This window comes from Carlito syrichta, unplaced genomic scaffold (assembly GCF_000164805.1).
Source record: "Carlito syrichta isolate Samal-C Ts95f unplaced genomic scaffold, Tarsius_syrichta-2.0.1 Scaffold309460, whole genome shotgun sequence".
NCBI classification, from domain to species: Eukaryota; Metazoa; Chordata; class Mammalia; order Primates; family Tarsiidae; genus Carlito; species Carlito syrichta.
The window spans coordinates 165,018-182,732 of NW_007253556.1; the positions used below are offsets into that span (position 1 = coordinate 165,018).

Below are 17,715 nucleotides of genomic sequence, written 5' to 3' on the forward strand. Positions count from 1 at the left end.
AAGAAACAGAGATGGGAAAATTGTTTCTTCAAATCTGATTCACATACAAACTGCATAACCACATAACAGCTACCTTAGTCAGATACTATTTTGAAATATTATTTTTAACTACCTGGTTGGAAAGCTAAATGCTTATAAGTTTCTTTAGAGACAGTACTTCACATGAGTCACAAGGAAACCATTCCAAAAGCTAGGTCTACACATCAATGAACAGGTGTCTGGACAGGGAGCAGACTGTCCTATGGACTATCTTTAAATCCTAATTCTCAAGTTTTAAGAGCACATTTTTTTTGTTCAGAAATGCTTAATTTGGGTAGTGGTAAATGAGATACCCACCTTACCTCCCTTTTGTCATCTCCTTAAGTGCATGGGGAAAACACAAAGGGCTGGACAGTCTTGAGCAATGTGCAAAAATTTTCTTTGTAAGAATTGATCACTTAGCGAAAGGAGAAAAGATTCTCATTACTACTTCTGTGTATCAGATGCTAGTGTGAATACATTGCTGATTTGCATATTCAATTATTGATTTGCATCATTGCTGCTGTGTTCTGTTGTAGGTGAGAGGTAAATTCACTACTGAATTTCAAGGAAGATGTAAATGGCCAATAATCATGCTCAAAGACCCAAAATCTCTCTAGGTCACTTCCTTGGAGGGTTTGCTCTTCTGGTAGAGTAATCTATATCACCACCTGCAAATCTGCTTTAATTTGGGTGCTTCTGGAAGGAGCACTGGGACCCCTGTTTCTTCCATGGGCCATGTCTCTCAGTCCTCTTGGTCTTACTTTGCTTCCTACTTTTACCTCTGCCACCTGTTTATCTTTGTCTCAGGGTCCCAGGTCTTCCATCATTATAACCTGGTGTCCGAAATAGATCAATACACCATGTGCCATCATCCTATCTCTGAGGCATTTGATTTCTTTATGCTTTTTGGTTGACTTTTAAAAACTTATGAAATATGTGTACACATAAAGGTGTGCTCTGCATATACTTATACTTTAACAATTAGAATGTTGCCAGAACCTCTAAAACCTCCCTCCCCATTCTTAGACCAACAAAACCTCCCCTCCCACTAGAGGTAACTGAGGCAACAATTTCTTGGCTTAGTATATCCATGTATACGTCCTTAAAAATTCAATTTTGCTTGGCCTGACATTTTCATGAAGGGAATTATACTATGTATATATTTTGTCTATTTGGCTTCTAATCCTCACTACCATCAGCTATGTTGAAGCTTATGTCTCCTCTCATGGTGATTTCAGACATCATTGAGTAGAGGAGAGAGTATTTTTGAGGTCAAAAGTCTCTTCTAGTGTGCTTTAAGATGGTGACAATTGAGTAAATGACCCTGTGCTGGTGTGGAGCATGATTTGGGGGTATACCAAAAAAGCAAAGGTCTTGTGAGAACCTCTGAGAATTGTAGATGAAGGGAAAAAATGTTTCCCAGTGAACAGTCAACACAGACTGAGGGGATTAAATCATTACAGCTAATTTCATTCACAAGTGAGCTATAAAGTGTAATACAGTATGCATTTCACAGTATAATCTTTGTTTAGTCTGTAGTTAATAATTATCACATTTTTATGTTATTTGTTTAGCTTTCCACGTTCCTATCACTAATGTGATATCCTTTCCCATGTGTTCATTATATTCAAACACATCTATTCTGCTATAGCATATTCACCTTAGAGAGTGTCAGATGGCAAGTATATTCCATTTTAGCATTGTTATGCAATTAAAATAAAATCAGGATGGGCAAACACTTGCAGGAATAATGCGTAAGAAATGCTAATAATAACCCTTTTCTTCCTGAGAGAAGATTATCTATCTCCCCCAGAGTATTCCTCAATTCCCAAGGCAAATACAGTGCTGCTGATTATGTACATATATATACGTATATGTGTGGTGTGCATGTGTGAATACAATTGATCTGAATTTTTATTTTATGGATAAGAAAATGCCCACTCTGTTCTCTAGCACTTTGCTTTCTTCACATTCCTAGGACTGCACTGATATTCCTCTATGACAGTTAAGTTTATAGATGCTAGAATATGACTCCTTGAGGGTGGGGCTGTTCCATATTTCACATAAAATACCAAAACTGGAGCAAGAGGAATCAAACAAACAAAAATCAATAATCAAATTTCCATTTGTGAAAAGTGCCAGGTGTGTCTTATTATAGGAATGCCTACATCTACTATATAGAAATAACACATGATATCAGATATCAAGTTAAGTAAAATTTCATGCTCAAATTTGTTTCACTAAAAATACCTATCTTGACTAGTTTGAACTGGAGCTATAGCTAATATTACACAGACTTCTTTTAATTTGCTCTGTAACGAACCTGAACATATTTCATTTTAATGACATTATTTAAAACTATCATGGGCATCATAAAAGGAAATAGGGAGTGTCTCAGTCAGAGGCTTTAAATTTCAGAGTAATGCTCGGAACTCTTTCAGACTCACCCAACCAGCTGCTAACTTCCTCTATGAAGACAGTAAGGTAAATATTTCTGAAGTCCATAGTTAAAGTCTGGCCAGGCACCGAAAGAGAGAGGAGGAGAAAGAGAGAGAGAGAGAGAGAGAGGGAGAGAGAGAGAGAACAGAGAGATGACAGAGAGAGAATAAAGAGACAACAGAAAGAGAACACAGAGACAACAGAGAGATGAATGAATCTTGGTTGTCTCTCTGAGACGTTAAACTCATGAAACAAAATTGCTGCTTGGTCCTGTTTTTCTCTTCTCTACCTTATAGATCGTCTGTGACTGATTTTAAGCAGTGTCATGTGAGAATAGTATGCACTGCAGGAAGAGGATTAGATATCTGCTGAAAAGTTTATGTTCCATCCTTAAATAGATAGATAGGAATTCTGTGCAAATATATATTCTATAATTTCAGTGTTCATTTTTAAGGTATCTTAAAAACTATAACTATTTTTCTTAGTACAGCCGAAATTATCCTAAAATTAGATAGTATTTTTTTCAAGCATTAAAGGCACACATTTTATGAGTTAGGTATAATAAGTTAAGATCTATTTAATAGTATCATTATAATTGCATGTTTAATAGAATGTGTTTTGTGCTTAGTTTTGATTATGTTTTATTTTACAAATTACTCTTCTTATTTTTTAATATGGTAAGAACATATCTATTTTTTTGTTGTTTTGACACAAATAGTATATTGACTATAGGAAGAAAAGGGTAAAAAATGTTCCCGGATTTAAATATACCATAGTAAATCTTAATAAACTTCAGACTGCCATGATGTTTTAGTTCCTCAAGTCTGAAGTTTGGGACTTAAAAATTGTCATGAAATTTTTGCTAATTTGTGTTAACTTGAAATTATAAATTTTGTAGGTTACACATTTGTATGTTAAGCTAAAATATTTATGCAAGAAATATACCAATATGGTATATTTTAGTGAGAAAAAAATTAAATCCAAGTTATTTTATTATTTGAAAAATGTTCCTCCATTGTTACATCCGGACAATGGCATATTGTGAAGTATCATACTGACATCTTCTATAGCATTCATGTAGTTTATTTTTCTTTTCAATTGCTTTCGAAATTTAACTGGGGCTCAAGTCAATTAATAGTTGTTGGGGACTTCTTTGAATTTACTTTTGTTTTATTGACTTATTTTTAAGTTGCTATGAAAGTATTTATAAGAAAAAGAAAAATTGCAACTTTGGTACCAAGTTAATTTTTTATTAATTTGTTATCTGATGGAACCTTGAGGTATTAAATAGTCAACAGTCTTAAATATGGTTGTTTATTTGCCAGTGAGATTCAACTTTATATCAGATGAAGAGGAGCAAATTTTGCTTTTATTCCTGGAAACCAGAATACACCTGCATAGAGAAAGATAATATAAACAATTATGTGAAGTGGGACATATTTTTGCTATTTATTTTTAGCATACATGAACATGTCTGTAGAAGAGTATTTAAGTAGCTACTATTTAATTTCATCTATCATTTTAAGAGTTATGGCTTGAGAATTTATAATTGTCTAAGAATGTCTTGGCTCATGTTTGTCTGTAATGACTTTTTTGCTATTTTTTCGGGTATGCTTTCTCTGTCATAAAATTTACCTAAGCCAAAGAAATCGTGTACCATGTCTCCCGAATGAACACATTCTCTTATAGCTTCTCTTCCTCTCAATATTTCATGATTATTTCATGGCTAGTTCACCATGGAACCAGGATGAGTAAACATTTAGAAAAATAAAATTTGTGATTGTTTATTAGAAAATAATTAAATATTAATATCCAATAATATAAAAGTGAGGTTTTTTTAAAAGGGATAAAATAGTTAGACATAATTTGTAAAACAACAAGAAGAATTAGGACAAAGCCATAGAGAAACATTCCATAAAGTTTGTTTTTGCACTTTGGGGTATGATACTACTAGATAGCCTCCAGATTCCCATCAGACCACACAGGCAAGTTCTTAACAGGGTGATTGAAAATTTTTCCAGGTCTTATTTTAAAGGCTGTAGCCCACATTTTACAAATATAGTAAAATATACAATACTCTATTAAATATAATTTGCACTGTAAATATTTTGAAGGAATTATTATGCTTTGTTTTTGAAGTTACTTTTCTTTTTAAATTTTCTCTTATTTATTTATTTGTATCAGAGTTTCACTCTGTCACCCAGGCTAAAGTACATGCTCAGAGCTCACCACAGACTCAACCTTTTGTGCTCAGAGGCTCTTTCTGCCTCATCCTCCCAAATAGCTGGGACTACATACTTGCACCACCACATCCAGTTAATTTTTAATTTTTTTTGTGGAGACAGTCTTGCTATGTTACCCAGGTTGGTCTCGAACTCTTGGGCTCAATAAAGCCTCTCTCCTTGGCTTTTCAAGTGCTGGGATTATAGGCGTTGAGCCTCCATGCTGGGCCTGAAGTTACTTTTCTAAGAATGATTCATTTTATTTACTAGTGTTTGATTTTCAGAAATCGCCATGAAGTCTTGGAAATTTTTTTAGAAGGGAGAGAATGTAGCAATACTTCCCCCTAAAATACATAAAATTCTTACGACTATTAATTTAACGTAAAACATCAACATGTTTTATTTTCATACATTTAATATATAGGCTCATTTTAATCTCATTTTATATATTTTAAAAGCAATACTTATTTTAAACTCTAAAATATACTCTGAATTCTTAAAAAAATCTGGGGACCTTCAGCACTGCCAATATTACTCACTGTATAAAGCTGCCATGTGTCTACCAGTTCCCACCTTGCGCCCCCTCCCCCAACTTTCATTGTTCCTTCTTTCCTTTGCTACCAGGAGGTTTTCCCTTTATTCCAGTCACCGCTGCCATTGTTCTTTATCCTGTGCTACTTTCATTAGATATAAAATCTATATACTTTTTTCTGGTTCCTTTTTTTTTTTCTTTTGAGTTGGAGTCTCACTCTGTCGCCCAGACTGGAGTGCAGTGGCCGCTCCCAGCCACCGCAGCCTCGACCTGCCAGGCTCAGCGATCCTTCCACCTCAGCCTTCCGAGTAGCCGGAATTACAGGCATGCGTTACCAAGCCCGGCTGATTTTTTGATTTATTGCAGAGATGAGGTCTTGCTGCCCGGGCGGGTCTCGAACCCGCGGGCTCAGGCAATCCACTCACCTCAGCCTCCCAAAGGCGTGGGATTAAAGGCTGAGCCACCGAGCCCAGCTTCTGGTTAAGTTGGAAAAGAACATAGATATTCTGCTTGGAGTAAAGAATGTGTGGGGTGTGAATGATTTTCTCACTCTGTGTTCCTGGGGTGTAACTGAGAAATGGGACTTATAATAAATTACAGGTAGCTGAATTTGACCCTGAAGAAAATCATCATTTATGGCCTCATGCCTCAGTGGTGTTCTCTGAATTGGGAATTCCCAAGTGCAGTGTACAGTTTCCTCAAGAACACCCTTTCTGGAAACGTTCAATTCGTTGTCTCTTAGGACAGAACAGATTATTATCATTTTATGGAGAATAATAAATATACCAGCTTCAATTCGCCAAATGTCTACAATGGGCCAGGCATTATACTAGAATAGTTGCTTCTTATTTTAATTTTTTTTGTGTGTTGGAATCTCACTCTTGTCACCCAGTCTGGAGTGCAGCAGCATGCTGGCGGCCACTGCAGCCTCGACCTGCTGGACTTAGGTGATCCTTCGCCTTAGCCTTCCAAGTAGTTGGAACTACAGATGCTTGGCTATGTTTCTTAATTTTTAAACTCAAGTTCCCATTTGACAAAATAAAAATTGAAAAAAAGTATCAATCTTATTTGTAATTTTAAAAGGCATCAAATATTTGTGAGGGTAAAAAAATCAATACATGGCACTTTAGAATATCTTTTGTCAGACTACATGTATTTTGCTTTTTGTCACCGTCTTCGTCTCCCAAACATTCTCCCCAAATGCCTTGATAGTGTGGTGTGCTCCTTTGTGAGGTGAAAAGTAGAAAGATGGATACGAGATACTATACTTAGGTCCCTCACTGAATAAGATGAAACCTATAAACTCAGAGAAATTAAAGGCTTGACTCAGGTGACACAACTATTAGTTACAGGGTTAGGAATAGGACTGGGTCTCCTAATGGTTCATGATTCTTGGCACCTGCCACTGTATCAGATGTAATACCATGAAGTATTCAAGGAAAATAATTTGAAAAATCCATGTGCGTTTGTTTCATTTTAGACAAATATAACTATATTTGGGATCTGTTTGAGTTGTGGTGGAGAAAGTCTGCAAATTTCATGGTGGCAGCAGCCCTCTATATTTCAGAAAAACACTACCCACAATTCAAAGATAGTCTCATATTCATCCTCGATTCTAGGTTCTCCAGCAAGCAATATATCTCTGTGCTAAAGAAAGTCTTTTGCATGTTTGTGATGCATAGTATTATAATATTTTGCATTCAAAAAATCATAAAATGGTCTTACATGAATCAATACACTTATTGCACCAAGGATGCCATAGCTGAAATTAGGATGATCCCCCACCCCCCAAAAAAAATTTAAATGTGTCTGAAAGCCATAATGGAAATATATAAAGCATTGAACCTCCTTATTCTAACATTTTATTAAATTATAAATGGTTTAGAAAGAAAAGGATATAGTGTCCTAAATAGCTGTCTGATGTTATAATATTCACTTTACTTTAATCAGAGATTTCACTCCATTTTAGTGTAAATATCTAGGACTATTTGAAAAGTAGTAAACCCCATGAATGTGTCTGCTTGGGACTTGAAAATAGAGAACATTCAAATGACACAGGATGAAAATGTCATATCAGGAATAATCAGGAAGCTACCCTGCATATGAATATGAGAGCAAAGGTGGAAAAACTGAACTAAAAAACATAAATGTGAGAAAAATTAATGTATCATGTTTTTGCCAGAAGGGGTAGTTTTAGAGTGGTAGTAAAGGGATGCTGAACCAAAGGAACATTTTCCTTTTGACTATGAGTTATCTGATATTACACCCAAGGCTGAAGACACAAAGTTTTAAGTAAAAAAAAAGAACATAAAATCTAGAATATTCATAGAAAATGTATATGAAACAAATTTCATTCTCTCATTGTTCTCTAGGCTGCACTCCATTTCACAATGGCCTCCCTTGCTGCAGCAAATGCAGAATTTTGCTTCAATCTGTTCAGAGAGATGGACAACAATCAAGGAAATGGAAATGTGTTCTTTTCGTCTCTGAGCCTCTTCACTGCCCTGGCCTTGGTCCGTTTGGGTGCTCGAGGTGACTGTGCTTCCCAGATTGATAAGGTCAGTCTCAGCTTTTGCAATTAATTATTAGAGCACGTTGTTTTCCCCAAGAGAGTATTTCAGTGTAATGGTCCCATGTCAACCAATGGAGGCCTTCATGAGGGCACAAGGAATCGCATCTTCACACATCTCTATGGGCCACTCTCCAAGAGTGAAGAAAACACACAGCCTGCAACTCTCATTTTTGCACCGGGAGGCAGCAGAAATATTCTGAGAACTGTAGCTTTGATTCTTTTCCTTAGTACAGTGGTTCCGAAAGTGTTTCCCAGGCTGGGTCCATCAATATCACCTGGAGAACTTGTTAGAAATGCAAATTCTTGGGCCCCACCCCAGATCTACTGAGTCAGAAGCTATGGGTGTGGAGCCCAGCGATCTGAATATTAATAAGCTCTCTAGGTGCACACTAAAGTTTGAAAACCATTGCCTGAGTAGATGGGGAGAGATAGGGCAGCTAAAAGGAGATTCCAATGACATTCTAGTTTAAACACTGGTTACCTGGGCACAAATGACATAATAGAACATTCCACGTAATAGCAGCCTAACTAAATGGCCATCACATTGTCACCACTACCATCTTCACGACGACATTTAGCAAATGCTCGTCAAGGCACCCTTGCACACAGCTCTGGGCCAGGCTGTACAGGAAAGCGAAATAATCAAGGTTTTTTTGCCAAGGAAATTCAGTAGCTCAATAGCAGGTGGGATACATGGTTCAGGCTGCATGCAGAGGCCCTGATGCTATCCGTGTCTGCCTCTCACCCTATTCCTGTCATTATTTTAGTTCGAAAATGAATGCTAGAGGATAGTGGTGCCTCTTGTAACCCGTCAAACCTCAGTACTTATTGAAGAATATTTGTGCGGATAATTTAAATTAGAATAATTCTTTTCTTTCTCTGGATAGCTAAGTTTTTGCTGGGAAACAGCTACAGAGTCTAAGGCTGTCATTTTTTTCAAAAACTAGTGGGGTTTACAACCCAGTATATAGAAAACCTCCCTTTAATGAGACGATAGTAACAACCAGCTGCTGAGAACCTCATCTGTGTTAGGCTCTGGGATAAAAACCTAAAAATATGATCTCATTTGATAGTGACAATAGCAACCTGAAAAGGCATTATTATCCTGATAATAATAAGGGACTGTCATGCTAGCTATGTGCTAGTAGATGACAAATCTGTGATTCAAACTCAAATGTGTTCATTCATCAATAAAGATACATAATGTTTTATATCCAAGGGAAGCAACTTGCTGACATGGAGACAGCACTGTTCTGGGAGGTAGAAGATTGGATCGAAGTTATGACCTTGGGAAAATGACTTCATCTCTGTGGGTCTCAGCATTCTTGTCTGTACACAGAGGGAGTTGATTCAATGTTAATTTAAAAAAGAGAAAAAAGTTTTAAAGTTGTTCAATGTGCTAGATAGACAATAATGGGCAGGCTTCATGCCTATGACTAAGGCTTGCCTTTAATACAACAGAAGACAGAACTCTTATGCAGTGTGGTTTCCTGTCAGGGATATTCTTCCAGCTATTGCCTGTTGCATCTTCTGAGGTCTCTTTGCCCCACACCTCATGTCTGGTAGACCAGGGACCAACCACGCATGGGAGATGGGTCACAGTGACTTGAAACAACTGCTACTCCTGCTGAACTCTACTCTTTAATATCTAATTACTTTCACACATGACTTTTTGTAACCCTTGGAATTATTACATTGCATAAAAAATGTAAGAGAAAAAAAGACTCCTAGAGACACAAAAGCATTAGCATCATTCGTGTACAAAATTTTAGTTCTTTGCAAATGCTTCTTGGAAGTTAATTTTCAGCTTTACCCCTGCCCATTTAGTTTCTCTTTACAACACCCGTCCTTTATCACCACGGATCACGCATTTATATTTTATATAAATCCAGGATCAATCAATCTAGTTACAATTTGCAGCTACTATCTGTGTGTCTCTTTTAAGCATTACCATGGATCCATTTTTTGTTTGTTTGTTTTCTGTTTTTCTTTTGATGCTCAAATCGTCACAGTTGGGCAATTAGAAATCCCTTTAATCTGTCCTTTTTAAACAATCTTTCCCAATAATTCTAAAATATTTTTGCTCTCTGACAAAATGTACCGGGCTTCCCATGCGTTATCTTGGCTCTAAGAAGGGCTTAGTTAAACTTTGTAAAAGCTCCAACTCATCAGCTGTATGAAAATAAAGAATCATCGTGCTCGCAATTTGAGTGAAAGTTCCAGAAAAGTGTATTTATTTACAAAGTCAAGAGTTCAGACTCATATTTCTTTTCATTTAGCTCTGATATTTTTTTTCTTTTCAAAACTACTTGCTCCTATCTTTTCTCTCACAAAACATTTCAACTGAAATAAAATATGCTATACACACACACACACACCCCTCCACAAACCATCTTTCCTTAGTACAGTGTATAAACATACTTATATATGCGATATCTAAATATATATTTATACATACTATATGTTTATATACATGTATGTATGTATATATGCACATATGCTTATTTGTTCATATATGTTTATATACATATTTACATGTACTTATATAGAGATATGTATTTTTATATACACACACATATATGCATATTTTTTCCTCAAGTCATGTGTTCAGGATCATATCACTTTTAATTTACCTCTGATATTACTAATTTCTTATCTTATTCTAATATAAAAGTTTTAAAACATTATTTTACTTTTTTTTAAACTACCTGCTTCTCTTGTCTTACTCACAAAACATTTCTATTGAAATACATCATGCTATATCCACACCCACACACTGTGGCTATGATTCTTTTCCTTAGTACACTATGTACACATATATAGGTACATATACATATATTTATATGTAAGTGTATATACCTATATATGTCTATACCAAAATTTATTTGTATGTATATATACAGATATATTTATACATTTACACACATATGTATATGTATATATTTTTTCTTTTTTAATTACAAAGATGTGGAGTACAGTTCAGGGTTAGGTATACAAAGGTTGATTATACAGGTACCCTTGTTGATGAGGTGTGCCCCTCCCTCCCCTAGCAGTTTCCCTCAACTGCCAGTCCCACCCCCCTCCCCTGCCAAACCCTTTCTTATAGTATTATAATTGTTCAAGGTCCACTTATGAGTGAGAACATATGGTATTCTGCTATTTGTTTCTGTGATAGATCACTGAGTATGATCGACTCTAAATCCATCCAAGTTGCTGCAAAGTCTATATGTTTGTCCTTCTTTATGGCTGCATAATAGTCCATTGTGTATATGTACCACATTTTTTTATCCAGTCCAGCAACGATGGGCAACATGGTTGCTTCCATGTTTTTGTTATTGTGAATAGAGCTGCAACAAACATATGTGTTCAGGTATCTTTTTCTCAAGTCATGTGTTTAAAAATATTATTTAAAAATTCTACAAATTTGAATTTTCTGAAGCACAATTTAGTTTTACCATAAAAATTTAAAAATAATTATTATAGTATACTACATATTACTGTTTTGTAAGCAGAAATTATAGTTTTATAATTTGGCATGAATAAGCTCAGGGAGATGCAAATGATTCTTAGTCTTTTATTATTATTGATTTTTTTTACTGTCAGTCCAAATATCCTGAAATTGCTTACATGGTATAGATTCATGATTTTCCTCATTGTCACCATTTGAATTTGTTAATCAATTATTGAAAAAGAAAAAAAAAGGAAAAGACATTCTGATTTCCCTACATAAGTACATGAGGGACCATGAAAGAGTAAGACTCTTAGTAGTGTTTCGGATAGAAACAAGGTTTTAGATAGAAACAGTAAGAAGAGGTTTTGTGCATAAAAAAAAGTTTTGACTGAGACCCATCACATAAGGTTAGCTGTGGAATTTTCTACTGGTGGTGTCATGTTGACATCCCAAAATTTCAGATTTTGAAGCATCTTGGATTTTGGACTAGAATGCTCAACCTGTAGTATCATTATTCATGTTTAGTCATGGTGGTTTTATTGGTGAATCTAACGTTTCCTAGTTTTCTAAAGATAAAAACAAATATGGATTACTCCAATATTATACCAGTCCAGTTTACTAAAAAAAAAATTAGAAATATCAGAAAGCCAACCACATTAATATCAAAACGAGCAATATTAGTAAAGATCAAATAAAATGATACTAAGTATTTATGCTTATCAAAATATTATTCAAAAAGTTATGAGGAATGACTTCTGAGTATTTATATAATTTTTATAATATTTCTAGGTGCCACAAGAGTTAACTCAGAAAAGATGCTATTATATTTGACTCACTTTATCATGGTATTTTATATTTAAGTTTCATTTATATATTTCTAAATAGCAGTCTATCCAATGGTGGTTTTAGGAAATTTTTTTAAAAGAAAGAACTGCAGGAAGTTTACAAAGGTACAGTCTGTCTTGGGAAAATTTTTGGACAATTAGAGGGTGAGATTATTTTCTCCTTACTAAGCTTCACATTAATTACTAGGTTCTTTTTACAAGGTACATTCATGCACCACACAACAATATTTTGATCAATGACAGACTGCATATATGACAGTAGTTCCATAAGATTGCAATGTAGCTGAAATATTCCTACTGTCTTGTGATATTGTAGCCATCATAACATCATAGCACAATGCATTACTCATGTGTTTGTGGTGATACTGGTGTAAACCGACCTACTGCACTGCCAGTTGTATAAAAGTACAGCATATGCAATTATGTACAGTACATAAAACTTGGTGATAATATGAGGGAATATGAATAATATGAATATGAATCGTATGAATATGAATAATAAATGACTATGTTACTGGTTTATGCATTTACTATACTATACTTCTATTGTTATTTTAGAGTGTATACCTTATACTTATAAAAAATAAAAGTTAGATCAGGCTCAGTGACTCAGCCTGTAATCCTAGCATTTTGGGAGACTGAGGGTAGTGGATTGCCTGAGCCCACGGTTTTGAGACCAGCCTGGGCAACTTGACCAGACCTCATCTCTACAATAAATAAAAAATTAGCCAGGTGTGGTAATAAGCACCTCTAGTTTCAGCTACTTGGAAGACTGAGGCAGAAGGATTGCCTGAACCCAGTGGGTTGACGCTGGGGTGGCTGTGAGTGTGTCACTGCACTACAGCCTGGGCGACAGAGTGAGACTACAACTCAAAAAAACAGTTAACTGTAAAACAACCTCAGGCTGGTCCTTCAGGAGGTATTCCTGAAGAAGTCATTGTTGCCATAGAAGATGACAGCTCCATGTGTGTTATTATTGCCCTGAAGATCTTCCAGTGGGACAAGACGTGGGAATTCCAGTGGGAATACAGAGATGATCCTGACCCTGTGTAGGCCTAAGTGCATGTGTGTGTTTTGTTTTATATTCAAACACAAATTTTAAAAAGAAAAAGAAATTAAATATAAAAAGCTCGGTCTAGTCTTAGAATAAAAACATTTTTTTAAAATTGCATGATGCCTTTGGGTTTTAAGGTAAATGTTATTACAAAAGAACCAAAAAGTTTTAAAAAATGTTAAAAGTTCAAGGTCAGCTTATGAGTGAAAACATATGGTACGCTGTTCTTTGTATCTGTGATAGATCACTGAGTATGATCAACTCTAAATCCATCTAAGATACTGCACAGTCTATATGTTTTTCCCTCTTTATGGCTGCATAATATTGCATTGTGTATATGTACCACATTTTTTATCCTGTCCAGCTTCGATTGGCAGTAGTGGGAAACTGTGGGGGGAGGTGGGATTGGCAGTGAGGGAAACTGCTAGAGGAGGGAAGGGCATACCTCATCAACAAGGGTACCTGCATAATCAATGTTTGTATACCTAACCCGAAATTGTATCCCACATCTTTATAATAAAATAAAATAAAACTATAAAAAAGTTAAAAGTTCATAAAGTAAAAAAGTTACAGTAAGCGAAAATTATTTATTAGTATACTAAAAAGTTATTATTTGAGAGATACAATTTAAAAAATAAATGTAGTGTAGCCTGTGCCATGTTTATAAAGTCTAGAGAATCATACAGTAATGTCTTAGGCTTCCGCATTCACTCACTCACTGACTTATCCAGGGCAACTTCCAATCTTGTGAGTGCAAGAAAGAGTTAATCAAGTCAATTAACATATCTCTTACCACACAGACTTGCCACTGGTTTTGTTCACCAGGTCCTTTCTGTTTTGGTATGACCAAATATAAACTGGGAATCTGGCCCACTTTGTTTTTACCCATTTGTCAGCACTATCCCCTCTGCAGTGTCTGACTGAGGAGTCTGGCAACATAGTGGGAGCATGGTTGAGATGTAAGTCCTCCTGCTAGAAGGTCACTGTTACTGAAGACCCTGTGCTGGGCCTTGGACAGCCCTGTTCGTGGTCCTGACATACCTGCTGGGAGGGGAGGCAGACAGGTGCAGGGTCCATTTCAGTGGTTAGCATGCCTTCCTCCTGTCTTCACCTCTAGCAATTGTGGTACCTGTCTGAGTTGATCTAACTCGAAGGCTGACATCATTTATTCTCTAAAGTAAAGGACAAAATAGAGTGAAGAGGAACTTTCTAGGCTTGGAATGAAATTGTTCATCCCCTCTTTAATTCCAGTTCCATTTATTTTTGATCCCTAGAAAAAAATTGCCTGGGTGACTGAAACCCCATAAGTTGTTCCCAGCCTCTACACTCAGTCCTTCCTAAAATAGTCTTATGTTTGTGATATCAGGATCTTGTCATCATTCCCGGCACTCCTTTCTTGAAAATGACTTGAAAGTTTGTTTATTTTAATTATTGTTGTGGATTTTAGCCCTTTATATACATTTAAAGGAAGCCGACAGATTAATTATGTGTTTGTGACATTCTTTTAAAAGGCACTGCCATTTTGAGTATACTAAGATTTTTTTTAAGTCCGCTGCTTTTTAATATTTTCAGTATAATATTTTTCTACTTTTATGCTTAGTAAAGCTGGAAACTTCATCAATTTCGAATTCCAAGAGCTAATACCATGATTGCCATGGGGGAGCTCGGTTTTGTTTCAGGACCTTTCTTAAGATAGGCACTCAGCATTTTTCCATTTAAAGGGCAAGGCACATTTTCCTTCAGGATTTTGAGTTATATTTTTAAGTTTCCTTCAATAGGCATATTGAGAAGGGGCCTGGGGTGAGGAAATGAAGAGAATACCAAATCAGTAACCCATTTTCAGCAAAAAACCTATTTTTTAGAAGAGAGTAATCTCCAACTTTACTCAAAAAAAAAATGTTGCATTTTTTTGAGTTGAAGTCTCACTCTGATGTCCAGGGTGGAGTGCAGTGGCATGCTCATGGTCACCCCAGCGTCGACCTGCTGGGCTGTGGTGATCTTTCCGCCTCAGCCTTCCAAGTAGCCGGGACTACAGGCGCGTGCCACCACGCCCGGCTAATTTTTGATTTACTGTAGAGACAAGGACTCGCCAATTTGCCCAGCCTAGTCTCGAACTCACGGGCTCAGGCAATTCACTCTCCTTGGCCTCCCAAAGTGCTGGGATTTCAGGCTGAGCCACCGAGCCCGGCCCCAAAATTTTTACCCACAAAAATTTTTAAATTCATTTGCTTATTAAGGCAAACTTGCCAGAACGTTCTAGAAGTTTTTCTATTCTTTTGACCAAAAGACAGGAAAGTCTTTCTTATATAACCTTGCCAGGCTCCAAATTATAATGTGGTTTTCTATTTTCTAAGGCACCCAATGAACGATTCAGAACTCTGGAAACTCTCCAGAGGTTTAAGTAACAAGCATCAGTCAAAAAAGTGTTCAAATAAGTCCTTTTATTGATATTTAAGATAATATCATATACTACCTTCATTAGTGTCTTAGCTCTCTGTTCAAAATATCTCACTTATTGAAATATTTTAAGTATCAGGATGTAACTGGAGACCTTCCTGCACTTCCATCTTAAGAGAGTCCAACAAAACAATGTGTCACCGGAGAAGCTCAGTGGACATGATGTGGTTACTGCTTCTCTCCATTGATGTGACCTGTCTTCCTCCTACATCTCATGATTGACAGTGATGGCAACCAATTATACTCTTTCTTTCTGATTTGGGAAGTGAGGGGTGGCTTATTTCATTTTCGTGTACAGATGTTGCAAAGAAACAAGACTGTCATGAAACAGTGAAAGGTTGAAACTTAAAAGACACCTTACATTTTCAGCATATTTTCTTTATTGTAACATACATACATTTTCTTGCAGACTGGTATGATCTTTTAGTACCATGTACTCACAGCGACACGTTGATTATGTCCATAGATCGAAAGACTAAGGAAGCTTTTTCACATGGCAAATGCTGATGCTGATAGAGGCTGCTGAGTCAGAATTGTCCAAGGATCTCTAGAACAGTCACTGCAAGTTCTAGTTCAACATTTTGAATCTTCTCATAGACTGAAAACATGTCATGCATAATCATTCACAGATGTAATAAAATTCACTTGTAAAGAATTAAAACTGATCAGCTGTCTGGAGGAAGTGACTCATGCCTGTAATATCAGTGCTTTAGGAGGCCAAGGAGGGAGGATTGCTTGAGTCCAGGAGTCCAAGACCAACCTAGGCAACACAGTGAGACTTCATCTCTACAAAAAAATTTTAAAAAAGAAATTAGCAGGGTGTGGTGGTGCATGTCTACAGTTCCAAGTACTCAAGAGGTTGAACTGGAGGGGTCACTTGAGCCCAGAAAGTTAAGACTGCAGTGAGCTATGATCATGCCATTCCAGCCTAGGTGACAGAGTGTCACCCCTGCCTCAAAAAAATAAAAATTAAAGCTGATCAAAATCATTGACATAGTAGTGATTTTTAAAAAGTTTAATAGCATAAATAAGGAAGTTTCTAAACTGAAAAATATTAAACTTTCAAGTTTACTATGTAATAAGTATAACAGGTTTTTCTTTAAATTAAATTCATTTAATATAATAATCTCCAAATTTGAAGCATTTGAAATTTATCAGCCTCTGAAAACATAATCTTGAATTCAAGGAGAAAACAGATCTGGGTGAAAAACCGTTTCTTTTTTATATTAGAAGCCACTAAAGTGTGATCTCAAGTCAAGATTCCACAATGACCAGAGAGTAGGTGGTGGAAGGTTGGTGACAAAAATAATGGTATGATTAATTAAAAACATTATCATACATATTGATTGCATTGAAAAAAACCTTAATTGGACTGATACAATCTTTTCCTCATTAAAATTATGCCTTATATGTAAAATATAGTTTTTAAATTTGGTCAATATAAACAGCCACCTTCACTAAAACTGTTTAGTGCCTCCTTTGTATAAGACAATGTGTAGTTGAAGAGAATAAGACAGAAATATCAGAGATAACTTGAGTTTATGGGCTCAGATAAATCTATTGGATAAAATAAGGCATGCATTCAAATTCAAGTAATTATGAATTTGTGTTATCAATAACTAAAAAATTAAGAAATGCTCTACATATTGAAAACTGTATAAAACATATGTTGAGGAGGGTAGTGGAGAAAGACTTCTAAATGCTCACATGATGATAATATAGTGTTTCAAGGACCTATTTGAGTAAAATAATACTTTTCTATATATAGTAAAACATTAAGAAACTGAGGAATAATTATTATTTGGAAACACTGATGGGTTTCATGTCTCCACAATTATTTTTAAAAGGAAAAATCTGGTAAGTAATCATTAAATAAATATGAAAGGAACACTTGAATTGATGGTCTAATCTGCATTGACCTAAAAGTTAAAATGACGTCTGTCAGGTCAATTTAAGAAGAGGCTGAATCATTCTTTACATCACAAATAGTCCATTAGGTATTCTGAGTTATGTTATTGTGGTAGTGAGAATTGTGGGTGCATTTCGTTGACTATATTGAAACCTAGAGATCACCTGCTTAAATATGCTTTTTATTCATATTAAATCAGAAGGGGTGTGCAAT

The 17,715-nt window shown here is 35.8% G+C and overlaps 1 protein-coding gene across 2 annotated transcripts in view; it reads left to right on the plus strand.

The window, feature by feature from the left end:
* The first annotated feature begins 309 nt into the window (after positions 1-309).
* SERPINB7 (serpin family B member 7) overlaps positions 310-17,715 on the plus strand; it is a 41,255-nt gene continuing 23,849 nt past the window's right edge. Inside the window, exons 1-2 of one of the 2 annotated variants that reach the window (XM_008067263.1) lie at positions 310-490; positions 7,587-7,772. In XM_008067263.1, coding sequence (XP_008065454.1) covers positions 7,605-7,772 — 168 coding nt within the window. In that variant the 5' untranslated portion in view covers positions 310-490; positions 7,587-7,604. Of the gene's footprint in view, positions 491-2,462; positions 2,506-7,586; positions 7,773-17,715 lie in introns of those variants that run through there. The other variant, XM_008067262.1, reaches the window with a different exon arrangement.